The sequence below is a fragment of the Mercenaria mercenaria genome, chromosome 16, assembly GCF_021730395.1.
Source record: "Mercenaria mercenaria strain notata chromosome 16, MADL_Memer_1, whole genome shotgun sequence".
Taxonomy (NCBI): domain Eukaryota; kingdom Metazoa; phylum Mollusca; class Bivalvia; order Venerida; family Veneridae; genus Mercenaria; species Mercenaria mercenaria.
In genome coordinates this window covers 15,567,125-15,583,814 of record NC_069376.1, presented here as the reverse complement: position 1 = coordinate 15,583,814, position 16,690 = coordinate 15,567,125, and the positions used below count along the sequence as shown (strand labels likewise).

Sequence of the window (16,690 nt, the reverse complement as noted above, 5' to 3'; positions counted from 1 at the left end):
ATAGTGAACGGCGTCAAAGATCAACGTCGACATATTCGTTTGTTTACGACAAGGGTGATCACTGCGTTGGAGTTTGCCTACTAGGGTCACGACCATGACTTCTCATATGACACCAGTACTGGTCTTTCCAGGAAGCGGACTCGAGAGTGGTTAAAATAAGCTTATTATAAATAAGCTTTCATCACAATCGAGCTAAAACAAATTAGTATAAACTAAATGAATTTTTAAATGATCAATGAACCAACATTAATGAAAATTATATATTCTTCCGATGAACAAATGTCCAGCGCCTGTGCAATCGTTCCCCTAAACCGGTGCTGATAATACTGATAGTGGACAATTAAGCAGAAACCTAAAATTCTGAAATGCGTTTATGTTCCAACTGGCTGAAAACTAAATTTTGTTCGTTTGAAAGCAGACACCTAGATGTTTCAGCTTACAGAATAACAGTTTATTAATTTGAAATTTCTTATTTCAGCCGACCTTTATCGAACGTCAAAAGAGGAAGTTCGTGATGGATAACCAGCTATCTTATCTAACCTTTTCAAATGTTGCACATTAGTCAGACACATGATAAAAGGGATACGGGGAATTGACCGCATACAAGTTAATGAAATATTTCCATTATCCCCATGCTTAATATGAATGCGCGTTTTCATTTATTTTCAGGACAGGAAGAGGTTTTAACAGATATGCCAAGTGACAGATTTTGTACATATTTAGCAAAGAAAATGGAGGAGACAAGAACAGGAATTGGTTGTCATTTTGAAGAAACAGTTTTAGAAGAATGTATTTCTGCGAAAATATTTGCAAAACTCACTGATGAACAAATGGAAGAAAACTTCAGCCCTAGGCTTAAAGAAGCAAACATAAAATTTGGTCTTGGCATAAAGTCGGCACTTTCTGAAGTTCGGCAGAATATCGGAAGCCAAATGAACAGAATCTCTACAGGAGAAGCGGATACTTTACGTAAGTTCGATACTCCTGCGGAGAATATACGTTACACTAAATCTACTGTTAGACCAGCCATGGGAAATCTTTTAACTGCTTACCATGAGTTTATTTATCCTGCTCTGAAAAAACAATGCAATCCTGCGTTTATGGCAAAAGAAGTAATGAGATTTGCATTGGCATGCATAAACGGTAGGAAAAACGGTACGATACACTTTGGAATAAAAGAGACAGGAAACGGAACTGGAGCTGTTGTAGGTTTGCCAGGCGCCGAGTTCAGCGATAGTGCTGCATTGAATACTGAAATTCATTCATGTATTAAAAACTGCATCGATACTAAGTACCAGATGTTCGCTGACAGATGTATACGTCCGGCCCAAGTCATACCGGTTGAAGAGGATATGGTTGTGATGGAAGTGGACGTTGTACCATTTTCCGGTCATATTCAAGAAACGTGTATTCAAATACAATTTCCACCTAAAGGCAATCAAAGGCAGAAATGTTTTGTCTACGAAGAAAATATGATAGTCACAATAGCCCAGTCAAAACTGAAATTTGTAGAAGAGGACTTTAGGCGTTTATTTGAAGAGAGGGTTCAACTTGAAAAAGAACTGGCTATGCCAAATGTTTCTGCATCAAACAGGACAACACAGAAGCTAAAGAAGCTGCTTACTGGTGGAAACAAATTTATAACAGATGCATTTATACCTGTGATTTGTTCAGGTAATATGAGCGGTTGTCTTCGAGAAGCCGAAATACGTGAAAGTATGGTCAACATGTCGATTGCGTTTACTACATCAGCTGGGGTGTTTGACTTTGATTCATCTGTTGATTTAAGATACTTGATTGAAAACGAAAACAACTACTTCCAGGTAAAAGTCCCTGAAGATTTCATTTCAAAACGATGTCGTAGAGAAAGTGATAAAACTGGAGAAAGTAAAATCTGGCTTTACTCAAACGGCAACGAAGAGCTACGTAACGAAAGAATGGAAACAGAACTGTGGTACTCGAAAAGACTAGCTGGAGTAAGGGCTGCTCTTGATCAGATAAGGCAACAGATACCAGTTAAAAGGGGACTAGTTATATTTTTGGTGTTTCAGACACCTATTGAACAAGATCCAATGCTTGAAATTGCTCGGGAAACATTCCTTAAGACATTCAAAGACGAATGTATAGTAATAGCTGAAAATGATGAACTTTTGCAGGACTGGCGGAGAGAAATGAAAGGGAGACTGACCAAGCAAGATTTCGAAAGTAAAACAGTCACTGGATTGTCATGGGAAGATACTGCCTCTATTGTCAAAAGCGTTTTTCACCCAGGTAAAAACGTCCTGTACAAATTTCCTGACAGCAGGGGTCACATCGTTGAAATGACGATAAGAGAAATGGAGGACCTACAGCTACAAACTATTGAATTAGTCGATGGTTATGCAGGAGAACATTGTCACATTCAAGAAGATGAAGACACTGATGAAAATTGTTGTTTTAGAAGGTCAAAAGAGCAAGAAAATTTTTACAAGGGAAATGATGTAACCTGGTGGAATTTCTATTACTTACACGTCGGCAAAAGAGATAAATATGACCTGCACAAACAAGAAATAAAATACAAATTACGTTCTACTGACAGTATTGACAGATATGAAACACATCAAATTGAGCATAATCCTGGGGCCGGTGGAAGTACTCTTGCACGGCATATCATATGGCACTTCAGCCAGATAAAGCAGACCCCTGATGAAACGTATAGATGTTGTATTGTAAACAGAATAACAGATGACACGGCCGAAGAGATTTATAGGTTTAAGACATTCAAAGACAAGTCTGGTACGAAACCTGTTATTGTTCTTATTGATAACAAAAGCGAAGAGCATTTGAATTTGCTCAAAGCAAGGGTAGACGAAGTAGCATACAAGAAAGGATCTCCGGGGAAATTGTTTTGCTTATTAGTTACAGTGACCAGAGTTCCTGTCTCACATGTGTCGAGAGAAATGGTCCTTGAACATGATTTATCAAAGAAAGAAAAAATGTGGTTTGACAACAAATTCAAGGAATTGGACTCAAACACCGATGTTAACGTGAAAACGTTGATTGCCTTCAACGTGATGAGGGAATCTTTTGATCCCAAATTTATAGAGGAAACGACAAAGGAGCTTATGGGGGAAATAACTCCTGAAGAAAAGAAATTACTAGAAGTTTTGTCCCTTATTTGTTCGTTTGACAGCGACAGCCCAATCCCGGAAACTGTGTTTGATTCGTTAATGCATGGTGTTATATATGATCCAAATATTTTGAAACTTGAACAATGTATGAACAGACCGTTTGGCATTGTGTGGTCAGAGAAAGAAAGACGTGCAATGCGACGAGTAGACAGGGAAACATGGAACGTGAACTTGACAGGTGCCATGCAGTTGCTTATCACTCACCGTAAAGTCAACAGCGACACTCACTTCAATAATGGTGTTTGCATTTTATCGCAGCCTTTGTCCAAAGCAGTTATGTCTCATATCATGTATACAGAAGAGAAATCGTTCGAAGACATGGTAGATAATGTATTACAGCTGTTGGATCAGCATGGGTCTGAAACAAATGCTATGTCAAAACTATTTATAAAGATAGTTTGCAGTTTGTTCACTTACAGAGAGTCATTTAAAGACGAAAAAGGAGAAAATAAAGTTGCAAAATTTTCGGCATTGGTTTTGCATCTAGAAAAACAGATTGCAAATGAAAACGCTGAGCAGGCACAGAACAGAGTCATTAAAGTGATGACCAAATGCTTCGATGTTTCTGGGAACGCTATGGTTGGACAACAGCTGGCAAGATACCACTACCACATAAAGAATTTCATGGCAGCTGAAGATGTTATTAAACGGTGCTTAGATCATAAGCCCCAAAACTCTTACCTACTTGACACGTATGGACAGATTTTCAAATCTAAAATGGAACACATTATAGGAAGCAAATCTAGTGTAAAGATGAACAACACCGAAAGTACAGAATGTATTGAACTAGCCTATAAGGCCGTTGAGAAGTTCAAACTTGCGCAAGCAGCATCTACTACCTTAAACGAGGACAATGCCTCCTTCAACTCAAATTGCTTTTACATGGAAGTTATAACCGCATTATATCTTCTAGAAAATTTTCATAGGTTTGAGTGTTTTGGTGACAAACAAACATTTTGGAGCTTTCTGAATGACAAAAACTTTTCCATCAATGGTTCATCGTATGAACATATTCTACGAGAAGCACCAGTTCTTGAACAGTTCAGAAATGGCCGGGATACCCATCATCACATTGAACGGTCTCTCAGAACCTTAGAAGAAAAAGCATACATGACAAGAAATTACTTGACAACTGTAATAACTCCCTCAAAAGACTTGCTGCTCTTGAAGCCAAGAGAACGGTTTGAGCTCTTTTATGGAAGCAAAGAGCATACATTACAGTTTGAATTCTTGTATGGCGTCGGATTAAAACTGCTTATGAAGTGTTACCACGCTAAGGAGAGCCGACAGAAGCTGGTAGAGCGAGCGAGAAAGGCTGAACTTCGTTTAGACAAAGACGACACTACAGAGTTAGAGAGAGATTTGCTTGTGTATTTAGGCTATAGTATCATTGAAATTTCAAAACAAGAAATAGAGATAGACCTCGGGCGGTATCGAAAATTGGTAAACTACAGTGCACGGTTATGGGAAATACAGCGTGTAAAGGGGCCGAAAGAGAGACATTATGTTGAAGCCTATCTATATTATGCACTATTGCACTGGATACTTCCTAGCAGGACAGAATCTGGTCTTGAAAACCTGTCTCACCCAGATACTTACAATGCGCTGCTGAGACAGTGGGATAAGGCATACATGGCAAACAACTATATTAAAAGCAAAGATCAGCTTTTCAAACAGAAACCAAAAATTTACTTTGCTCTTGGCAATGGTTCAGCAGGAAACGATATCGTAGATTTAGAATGGCTTAGACATAAATGGCGGGAAGCAATGTTGAAGGAAGGACGAACAAGAAGAGAGGTAAAGGCCGATAATCACTGGCAACATGATATTTTCGAAGAAAGTCTCAAACGCCTCTCTGGAATTGTAGATATCAGTGGTAGACGGATTACTACTGAGGTAATAATATATATATATATATATATATATATATATATATATATATATATCACCTATTTTAACGCCTTTTATTTTTTGTTAATATTGTAGACAGAAAGTAAATTAAAAAGTTTAAGGAAATAAATAGGCATACTTGATTTTATCGCCTCTGTCTGTTTGTACGTCCGTCATACATCTTGTCAAGTTCATAATTCTTCCATCTGTAAAGGAATTTCGATATTATTTGCCACAATTATTTTAGAATGAGACAGTAGGTCATGGGCAAGATCTAGGTCGGCACTCCTTTTTCAATCTTGTACTGGAAGTCAAAATACATTTTATGTATCTAACTGCTATATTTCATGATGGCTGGTTCGAAACTGCAATCCATTACAGAAATTTGTTCCACGTAACCTCGAAATATCAAAGTCAATTTTTAAACTAATTGATCAGGTTGGGTTTGTTTCATAAAGTTTACAGTCCTTCAAAGGACTTCAATAGACGCGTTTTACTGACAACTTCTCCATGATAAACGTAAGAAAAAAATCTGGAATTCGCCTCCAAATTACAATAGTTATTTTATTTCTTCTTTTATGAAATTTTACTACTTCAGGTGCAGTACAACAACAGGGTGTTCGCATTTCAGATACACACACTCGAAAATTGTTCAGAATTTAGTAACCGGGTCGTCACGTTTGTTCTTGGATTCTCGTGGATGGAGCTAGTTGCACTGGATGTCCGAAGGACAGGTATAGCTACGTATTTTGTCATGTTCGCCTAAATGTTCTTGTAAAATTCAGTCAGGCGTTTAGTATGCGTTATTAAAGCTTAATTACATGCAATCGTGAACATGTGCTTTCTCATCCATCAGAGGTTCGTCAAAATCACGAGACGAACTACGGAACCATCGTAGACCTCTGGTATGTGAGAATGGAACATGTGTGGACTGAAATTACTGATGTCTTTGAGCAATGCAGTTTTAGAAGGCTGCATTCATGGAAGTTGGCTTTTTATCCTTGCTATATATTATACGTCCATTTTCAAGAAAGAGATGTATTTCGTTATCACGATTTTTCCGTTTGCGCTTTTTGATATGTTTGCAACTTTATCAAATTATTATATATGTCGAGTTAATCGAAATAATAAGGTAACGTAAAATAATGTCAGTACCGCATTATACATATATATCAAAACGAGGAGGGCGATACTTAAAATCCCTGATAAGACGTTTTATTTTTTGCGGGTCGGGTTGAGTTATATCTCTTACTTCCTGCTATATTAACGTCAGTATGTTCTGGACGGATGGTTTTGCCTTGCACTTATATTTTTTGTTCCTCCACTATGAGTTGTTCGGGGCATGTTCCTTTCTGTCCGTGCGTGCATGCGTCCGTCCGTGTTTCCGCCCATCCGTCCGAAAAAAGTTTGTGACGCGCCTAGCTCAAAAAACTATTTGATATAAATTGATGTAACCGTGCATGAGTCTTTATCATGCTATGAACTTGCGCACCTCCTATTTTTTTGTCTGGCTACGTCCCCTATTTCCAGAGTTATGGCCCCTGAAATAGTCAAAAATGCACATTTTCACCTTGTGACGCGCCTAGTTCAAAAAGTATTTGATATTAGCCAAAATAGTGTAGTTTTTGTTTATGATGCTCATAGCTCAAAAAGTATATGGCCTAGAATAATGAATCCTGTATATAAAATGTTTGTTGAGGCTATACCCACTTAAGACTGCAAACATTTGAATTATTGCCCCCTTTTTTGTGACAAATAATACAAGTGGGGCACACCCTGTGTCCTACAGACACATTCTAGTTTATCTTATGTTATCCTTGATCGAAGACATTGAAATAAGTCTGTACATGCATCTACAGCTCATATTTAAGTTTGGCTGTCGTCCTATTTGGTTCTCGAACATCAGCATCATCGTAAAAGGCGACTGATGGGTCTGAACACTTGGTTTTCAGTGATTTCTGTGATTCCAGAAGGTACAAACTTGTAAGTCCTGTGTGGCGCCATGTAAGCTGTACTGTGCCTGCGCGCCTTTAAACCAGACTAAAATAAATTTATTCCCGGTACCGATAAGTTGCTCATTTTTATTGGGTGTTTATGTCTTGTATGTGTATAGTGCTACATTGGACGCACTCGTTATGACATACATGTCATATATTGATAGATAATGTACAAACCAATATGGTTACCTTACCTTATCGTGTGCTGTAAAGGAGTTCTTATATTGAAGAGAGGACCTTCAAACGACAGACGTCTCAGAAGTCCCCAGAAAATTCAGAAGAAAATCTGGTAACACCACAGCTCGTCAGTCAAAGGTCAGCAAAATCGGAAGAACAAGTTAACTTAAGGAATGAAAATCAACAAGGAATCTCATCAGGTATTTATTAATTTGACCAAATATTTTGTTATTTTTATACTATAAAATTTGAAATGTTTGCGTTGGCAATACATTGTATTTGCGTCATGACAGTGACTACAGTAAGCTAGGTCAATAATCGCGACTTATATTTTACGAAAGTTATGACTTCGCGAAATGTGCTAACTTAAAAAGCACAAACTAATTTTAAGGTTTACAGAAACCATATTTAGGCCTACTATAATGACCTTTATATGGAGCTGTGTAAATATTGGTCAGAAATTTGTACAGTACATTGTATTATGGGGCCCCTTCTACACAAGAGTTGGTATGATTATGGTGGAACTTCCTGGTTAAAATATGATCTGCCTTGTGCTGGAACTGCTGTTGTCTGTCCAATATAGTTTGAGGAATAACTTTAAATTCAGGGCAGTGTCTATTACTTGATGATCAATGGTGTCAAAAGAGTACATGTCCAGGGACTTGTGAAGTTTAAAGGCTTGTAAACAAATATCCAACTTGCATGTACCGGTGTATCTGCAGTGTGTCATAGTTTATAACGTAGTGAGAGCTTTGTTTCTTGTAAATGAGTCCCATGGATTGTAAATGACTACCTTATGCGAGCTGCAGTTCGAGGTTACATACTCATATCAAGTAGCGTGATAAATATGCAAGAGATGCAAGTCCTTTGCTTTGTTTTCCTTCCCATGTTGACATGTCTTGCCTTTTGATATGTGCATGCTACGCATGATATGAAATCAGATCCAATTAATTTTAGTAGATATACATCGACAAAAATCTCTCATGTTAAGCTGTTCAGACTGTTTTGGAGTCCGTTGTGTTCTTTATACTTTCCTGTCACAAAAGTGTGGTTCACATGACGAAAGTGTCTTATTATGTGGATTTACGAGAGGTGTACACTGACAGATGGCGAACTGTTCAAGAAAGCGACTATACGTTTGTCTTTCGAGCCTTGAATATTGTCAACAGTCATGTTTCTAAGTAAATATATTAGAAGAAAATTCACTTTTGTTCAAACCTTCACATTGCGTGAGAACCAATTTGACTAAAGTACATCTCCTATTACGCTACGCATAGGATCTGAAAACGACCTATTCATTGCCTCGTTCTGACGGCTCTTTCGCTAGCCAATCAGAGCCTAGCTTACAACATCTTGCAAATCTACATGTAGCATTGACTTTTGATATTTACAATTCTTATGTCGTAATGTATCAGATAGCCGGTTAGCTCAGTCGGTAAGCCACTTGCTTTGTAAGCGAGGGGTCCCGGGTTCGAGTCTTGGAATAACCGCATATTTTTCTTATCCTTTGACAATCGAACAAGTCGTCTGATTGGATAACATAAAAATAGCAATAATGGAAATCCAAAATATACAGAAGACGAATGTGAATAGGTCGTTCTCAGATCTTCGTTTAGAAGATCAAGTACTTTAGTCAGATTGCGTGAGAACAAATTTTAAACTTGCGTAAATATTTTTGCAGGACATCATATGCAATCCAAAGAACAACTTTCTTCGATTGAGAAGGTAAGTGTCAAACTCCTTTATAATCTTTATTTCTGATCTTATCTTGCTTAAAATAGTAACATATGATTGATTGGAACATAACAGGGATGAAGTCTTTAATTATAAAGTCCAGAACAAAAACATTACGTATCAATTGTTTCTAAGACAACGCCACTACGGGTCCAACGCCACAGAAACGCCGTCATATAAAAAATAATACAATTCGTGTGGAAAAAAAAATTCAATATTCAAAATGTATTTTCTACACCTTCCTGCGAACAAATAAAGAATGTTCGAAAAATATTCCTTAGTGACATTAATGATATAAGACTCTGAACTGTGATGCGGCAATCCTTAAGAAGGAGCTTTTTAATTTTCAAAAGATGTGGGGGTGGGGGGGGGGGGGCGGGGAAGGTGCGGGAGAGGACATTTTCGTGTTCTGACGTCTGATCCATAAGTTTGCCTACTCTCTCATCTACATTTAAAACTCTTATACCACATATTTAGTGTTGGTTTCTCCAGGTCATAGACCTGTAGTCTTATATAGCATAGTATTTACTTTTGGAATGATTCTCGATTCAAAACACAGAATGCTGCTGCTGGTCTTTGTTCAAAATTAATTTTCAGGCAGCAATGTTCAAACCAATATGCCTGCTTAAGTTTAATAATTTGTTGTGGTTTCCACATAACTCTAAGTAAGAAACGAAAGTCCTGTTTTAAAATTAAAACAATCGGGCGACGTGTGTACAACTAAATTGTTGATTTTCCAGACAAGCGATTTTAACATAATTGTGCATATTACATGTATATCCGTCTGAAGTTTATGTTTTTAATGTATTTGTCCGAAATAAAAGCTAGCTATGAACCGGACCAGGGGAATAACTTATTCAGAGATGTCGAATTTGACAAAATTATTACATGATTTTCAGTGAATTTTTTAAACATTAAAGTGAAATATATATGAACAATATGAAATATTTTTGAACATTAACACAATATCTTACATTTTCACTCGGAGCTGCGCCACTCGTTAAAATATTGCATCTGTTGTTCACTCGTGAAATATACTTCAGTCTTACATTGAAACAACCAAATATCCTGTTTCTCTGTCACAAAGCTTGCCCGCACCCTAAGTCGAACATTTCTCATCCGATTTTCACCAAACTTGAACAAAATGTGTTTGACCATGAGACCTCGGCCAAGTTCGATAACTAGCCAAGTCGGTCCAGGCGTCTTGGAGTTATGGCCACTGAATTACCAAAAATCGGCCTTTTTACTCTTGTCCGCACTCTAATTCAAACAGTTCTCATCCAATCCTCACCAAACTTGAACAAAATGTGTTTGACCACGAGACCTCAGCCAAGTTCGATAACTAGCCAAATCGGTCCACGCATTTTGGAGTTACAGCCCTTGAATTATTGAAAAATCTGCCTTTTTACTCTTGTCCGCACTCTAAGTCGAACATTTCTCATCCAATCTTCACCAAACTTGAAAAAAATGTGTTTGACCATGAGATCTTGGCCAAGTTCGATAACTAGCAAAATCGGTCCAAGCATTTTGGAGTTACGTCCCTTGAATTACTGAAAAATCTGCCTTTTTACTCTTTTCCGCTCTCTAAGTCGAACATTTCTCATCCGAACTTCACCAAACTTGAACAAAATGTGTTTGGCCATAAGACCTTAGCCAAGTTCGATAACTAGCCAAATCCGCCCAGGCTTTTTGATTTATGGCCCTTGAATTACCGATTGGATCCACTCGTCCAGACCATCTAATTGGATCCACTCATCTAAGCCATCTAGAGACACTAGACATTTTTCATAGGGGCAGTTGTGGGAGACATGCGCTTTTCTCAAAAGCATCTCTAGTTTTACTCTGCATTTCCAGTGAAATAATCACACTGTTCTTAGTGCAGTAGAACATTATAGGCAGATTATCTTTAACATTTGAGCGGATAAGTAAAATGAATGGGATGTGTCTGTGTAATGGGAAGAAGGAGAACTAAGAAACAAAATGTGGAGAAACACAAGAAATTGAAAGTCTTTGGACATGACAAACAAGAAAGAAAAAAGAAAGAAAAACCCCAGAAAACGGTTAGGGGAAAAATAGCAATATATTTGTTGAATTAAGATGGGGTTTGATATGCTACGGAACTGGAGTATGTCACAAGCTGAGAAATAATTGAAGTTAACATATAAATCCTGTCATGGTTTCAGACTTTACAATGTGTACGTGGTCTGGTGGCCAATTCGGTAGAGTATCACAAGGTCGCGGGTTAGAGCCCTGGTCACGTCTTGATTTCCCAGTGAAAGTGACACCCTGTCCCAACATTGAAACTGTGACAAAATTACTTGTTTGTTATTGCTACACTTGTAATAATTATATAGTATTTTCGGGTTTAAGACCTAGTCACAGCTTTAGGAAAGTGTATGTTACAAGGTGATTGTAGTTTCGTTTGCAGACCATCAGAATGATATTCTAAGCCCTGGGCTGAAGTCCTAGAAATAGGTAAAAGTGAGCAGGGATAGGGGGTTCAGTCTTTATCCACAATTTGGAGGGAAAGTAACCTACTTGCAGGCTTACATCTCTGCCTCTGTAGCATCAGAATTTTAATTTAATCCCTGGCTCGAGCCGCGGTATGGCTACACAATTTCTGAGTGTAATCTGTACATTGAGAGAAGGTGGGGTAGGGGATAGGGGTATAGGGATACAGTGACCCTAAGAAAGATTGCTTTATCTGTTAAACTCAAAAATCAAATTCTAAATTTATTTGGACAAAATGATTCATCACTGAAATAATGTGAAAAATATAGTCCAAATTTCCAATTTCAGAATCGGAGTTTCGTTAGCCATCTGTAAAAAAAAAACAAAGACAAATATCAAACAGTGAATGCCACGTACCAAAAACGCAGCCTCCCTAAAACAAAACCCACAGCACGCAGACGTGCACACCACAAACTCAAACACTAACACACACATACTCGCACACAAAGCCAACACACGAGGACAAAACGAACAAAGGAACACAGTGGGGCACCGCCTTGGAACGGTCAGTGGCAAAAACACCACTGGGGAGCTTAAACCGGTTTATGGTGCGCACTCAACCTCAAAGCACACACATGATATGACCTGCACTCCTAACTTTAAGTCTCTAATGAGCTGCAACGTTTTCACAATGAAACCTTCTAACGCATTCTTTACTACCAAAATATCCAAAAATACATCTACAATGACATTTAAGCAAAAACAGCTTTGATTTAGACCTATGTGGCCATCCGAAGTGAAAAATCTAGTGTCCAGTAATCTGTCCGCCATTACATGACTAGACCAGATGGCTCCCGCGCTTGTTCCTTGTATAGTCAGGCCTTCTTGCATACTTGTTTTTGCTTAGCAAAGTATTACTTAAGTTCTTTTATGAGTAACAATTATAATTAAGCTCAAAATATTTCTTGCCTAAGTAATACTAAGATATTTCTTGCACTTAAGATATTTATTAATACGGCCTCTGAACTCTTGATGGATGCTCACCAAACTTGCTCTTAGGCAGAGAACACCTACAGCTAAAGATAGAAAGAAATTCTAAACGAATTTGAACGGTTGTCAGAATCATTTTTGTTGGACATTTCACACGGTTTTTAGCTCGCTTTAAGACACAGTAAAAAAAGACTTAACACTCCCGTATAAAATGTCCATAAAAATGGGCCAGAAGTAACATAGTTCCTTTTGACTGCACTTAAGTGCATCAAGCCCTATAAAGGACATTTTCTCGGACAGATGCTAAAAGGCCAGGGTCCGTATTCATAAAGCTCCTAAGGAGAAAACTTAGGAAAATCCTTAACTTTGTAAAATTTCTTGAACAACATAGCACAAAAGAAAAGTGTAGACTTCATGAGATTTACTGATAATCTTCATTACTATGCCAGACTGCATGTGACAATATTGTTAGGCATTCCAACTTTCTCGACGATTGTCCATAAAAAGCTTTGGAATTTTTCCCTTAGTTAGTCACTTAGGGAAAATTTTCCCTTAGGAGCTTTATGAATTCGGGCCCAGATGAGCGACTAAGTGTAATGTAGTGTAGTATAATATTCTCTTAAATTGTGAAAAAATGATGTTAACTGCTTGCAAAACAAAATATTGGATAAATGTTTATCTGAAAGTTGTCATTAAGTGCACGTGTCAACATTGAAATGTTGATTTCATGCTAAGTAAGATATCTTAAAACTGTTTTGATAGTCTATCAACAAAGAAAGTTAATGTTGAAATTGTAAGATTTTTTGCTGTCCAAAAATGGCCGAAATTTACAATTTACAATCTTTTTGGATGATATATTAAAAATTATCCGAGATATTTTGAAAACTTAAAAATTCCTACTAGATCTACCAGCATTAGAGTTCTTTACAATGTTGTATAGTCTCAATGGTACGGTTAATATATTTAAAAGAAAATAAAGCAAAACCCTTCTAATGGAAAAGTGGATCAGACCGTAGGTTTCTGGCCTTGCTGTAAGGATATCATCTAGATTCACTATTGTTATCATGCCTACTGAAATTATTTGTTCTGATTACTTCAGGGATATAACAATGCACAGTAAGAACGAATTTTCATCCTTCATTTTAGGGATATGTAATCCCAGGAACTAAACCTGTTTCTACAACTTTGCCGGCCGATGTTAGAGAAAAGGGAAAGGGACGTGGGTTTGAAATATATGGTGCCCGCCCGAAGCCTAAAAATATAAATCATGCGGGACACAATGTACCTAAAGAACATGGACCTTCTCATTCTTCAACGCATCCAGTGGTTACTTCGGTAGTGTCACCAGACTTGAAAGCTTCTTCTGAACTTCCGGGAAAAAATATAACAGAGGCTCCGAAGGGTATATTATTATATGATATAACTATGTCTGGTTGTCTATATGTATTTTGTCTATCCACTAGTGTGTTTTTCTTCTGTTCGACATAAAATCATGCATATAAGTTTCACATTGTACGCCTGTCTTTCATTCTGTCAGTGCTTCCGTACGCCCGCACATTAGAAGATCCTGTGGAAGCATAGAACGCAACCAAGAATAATTATAGCAGAATTTTTTTTTTACTGATTTTTTTTGTCATGAGATGTAAAATAATGTGCAGCACTCTTGACGCCCCCCCCCCCTCAAAGGACCAGAAGTTATAACAATACTGTCTCCAGATTCGGGGAGACTTTTTACGGCCGCCGCTCGGCACTTAAAGGCTGTTGCTGTAATAGTTAATTTAACAATAAGAAGATTCTTTTGAAACATAGAGCACAACCAAGGAAAATAAAAGATAATAATTGAAGATTGTTTACGATAGGAATGACATATGTAAAAACAAACTTGGTAAACTTGTAGTTTGCATAGTGACCCGGGTTTGGTTGCATTTTGGCTGCTTGGATCAATGTCATAAAACTAGTTAAACGGATTTTTCTCACTTGTTTAGAAATCAGGTTGTTTTACTCAAATTATATGAACTGTTGAAACGATGTATCTTCATTAAGGAACTTGTCCGGTTCGATTGGGGATACTTATTCCTTAAATTCGCTTGTTACCACCAAAATAGTGTCATTCAAACACGACCATGTTACTTGGTGGTAACAAACGAATTCAGTGAATGAAATTTAACAATTATTTGCTTATAGCTTCAGCGCTTACAAGAACAGTGACAGAAGAGGGTAGCCGGCAGTCGCAGGAGAGAGATACATCTGAGGATTGGTGCCAGGTAATTTATAGTTCTTTGATTACTGAACTAACCCGTTGCAGATTTTGAAGGTATTTTTCTAGGTGTGCGATTATATTGTGTTTATCTTCGTCTCAGAAAATGAATGAACCCAATTCTAAATTATTTGCATGATTAAGAGATTGAAACCTGTAAGTCTGTTACCCTCGTTTTGATTTAATTTAGACTTACAGTCGTTCACATTATACGCTTAGATGCTTTAAGATGTATCCTTTTGTCATTGCTGTGAAAACACATTATTATGTCTTGTTAAGGGGGGTAAACTAACAAGTACATTATAAATATCGACTGAAGAAAGAACGAGTTGTCATTCTGTGCGATCACATGTTTGCAGATTATCTAAAACATAATTTATTTACATAAAAGGTTCTTGGTTTGAAAGACTTGGAAATCAATTTCTAGGCTTTATTTCCTGGTTATTTTTATGGTCTATCTCTGAAAATTATCCATCCCCTGTAAGCTCAAAGTCAGTTTGTTGGTTATGTACAAACTATAAGTCAACAATCAGATATTCTTTTTCTTCCATTGTCTTTTCAATGATTTTAACCCAGTTCCGCGTAACATCATGCGCAACAGAAACGTAATCGTAACTTCATGACGTGTCAACAGTCATGTAAGAAAAAGTTAAATAATTGTGTGAGATAAATTGACTTTGATACCTAGTGAGATTCGAATATTATTATGCTCTTGCAGTATATATTATATACGTCTTTGCCTTTATCGAAGTGTATTTTTGATAAAAATTTCCAATATTTCAAAATTCATATTCTTTTGCATTCAAAGGAAGTTCTGCACTGGTGAAATTGTGCAAATATAAAATAATAAAACATGTAATGAATAACCGTATGACCTTACCTTTGCCAGCATGACAGTAAAACAAACAAATGAATTTAGTCTGAATGAATATTTCTGTTTAAAAATATTGAAATTTACCAAACCATCACGAACTATTTTAATTTTTATGTGGAGATTAAGTCTGAACTTTCTTTCTGAACACGAGATTTAGACTTGAGATGTTAACTTATTTTACGACGTTGTGTTGGCATGTATGTTCAGAGAAAGCAAATTGTCTCAGTTTAGGGCATTGGTCACCACCAAACAGTGAACTGTAGATTTTTCTTCAGGTACGAAGTAAAAAGAAGGACCATGTAATTAAAAATAAGAAACAAATAGCAGCTGTTGCTGAGACACCTGCGCCCATTGTAAAACTAACTCCACAAGAACGGTTTGAACAACTTATATCCACATGTGAGCAAAGGTTCCCACATTCATCAAGGTATCATTATTTACATGTATTACCAAGTTTACTTTTAAATATCAACAGATAGACATTTTGTTTTTGTCAGTTTTGGTGTCACAAAGGTTTGTCGAATCTTCTAACAGACTGCAGTCTGACTTAATAGAAAGATTCAGTATTAATCAGTTATTATGATATCGTCATTGACTTTGACCGTGTAATTTGTTTTCTAAGCAATGTTTATTAGATATACCTCTCCGAAATTTCAGATTTTATTTTAACTAAATTTGATCGAAAGAATCGGCGTGAATACTAGTTGCACAGGTAGCCCTTTTCCTTTGAACGTTTTTGACGGGATTTTGACACAAGAGTAAACTGTTACACATAGAATCCCTTTTACATTTTTTGTCAGGTACCAACAAAACTAAAAAAGCAAGGGCTTGACTAGTGATAAATTTCCCGTACTTTTCCAGTGTGAATGATTTTACTGAGATTATGTTCAATTTTAAGTGTTCCAATAAATGAAATTTGTCTCATTTTAGCTCACCTGAGCACGAAGTGCTCAATGTGATCACCCTGTGTCCGTCGTCGTCCGTCGTCGTCGTCAACAGTTTGACTGTTAACACTCTAGAGGTCACAAATTTGAGCCAATCTTAATGAAACTTGGTCAGAATGTTACCCTCAATAAAATCTTGGAGGAGTTTGATATTGGGTCATCTTGGGTCAAAAACTATGTCACCAGGTCAAATCAAAGGAAAAGCT

General features: G+C 37.1%; 1 protein-coding gene across 3 annotated transcripts in view; it reads left to right on the top strand.

Annotated features, from left to right (window-relative positions):
• Nucleotides 1-16,690, top strand: part of LOC123539788 (sterile alpha motif domain-containing protein 9-like) — a 44,118-nt gene that overhangs the window by 18,666 nt on the left and 8,762 nt on the right. For 2 of the 3 annotated variants that reach the window (XM_045324560.2, XM_045324558.2), the window contains 7 exons: nucleotides 670-5,066; nucleotides 5,659-5,794; nucleotides 7,288-7,434; nucleotides 8,916-8,959; nucleotides 13,556-13,811; nucleotides 14,594-14,673; nucleotides 15,816-15,967. In XM_045324560.2, coding sequence (XP_045180495.2) covers nucleotides 670-5,066; nucleotides 5,659-5,794; nucleotides 7,288-7,434; nucleotides 8,916-8,959; nucleotides 13,556-13,811; nucleotides 14,594-14,673; nucleotides 15,816-15,967 — 5,212 coding nt within the window. Of the gene's footprint in view, nucleotides 1-669; nucleotides 5,067-5,658; nucleotides 5,795-7,221; nucleotides 7,435-8,915; nucleotides 8,960-13,555; nucleotides 13,812-14,593; nucleotides 14,674-15,815; nucleotides 15,968-16,690 lie in introns of those variants that run through there. The other variant, XM_045324561.2, reaches the window with a different exon arrangement.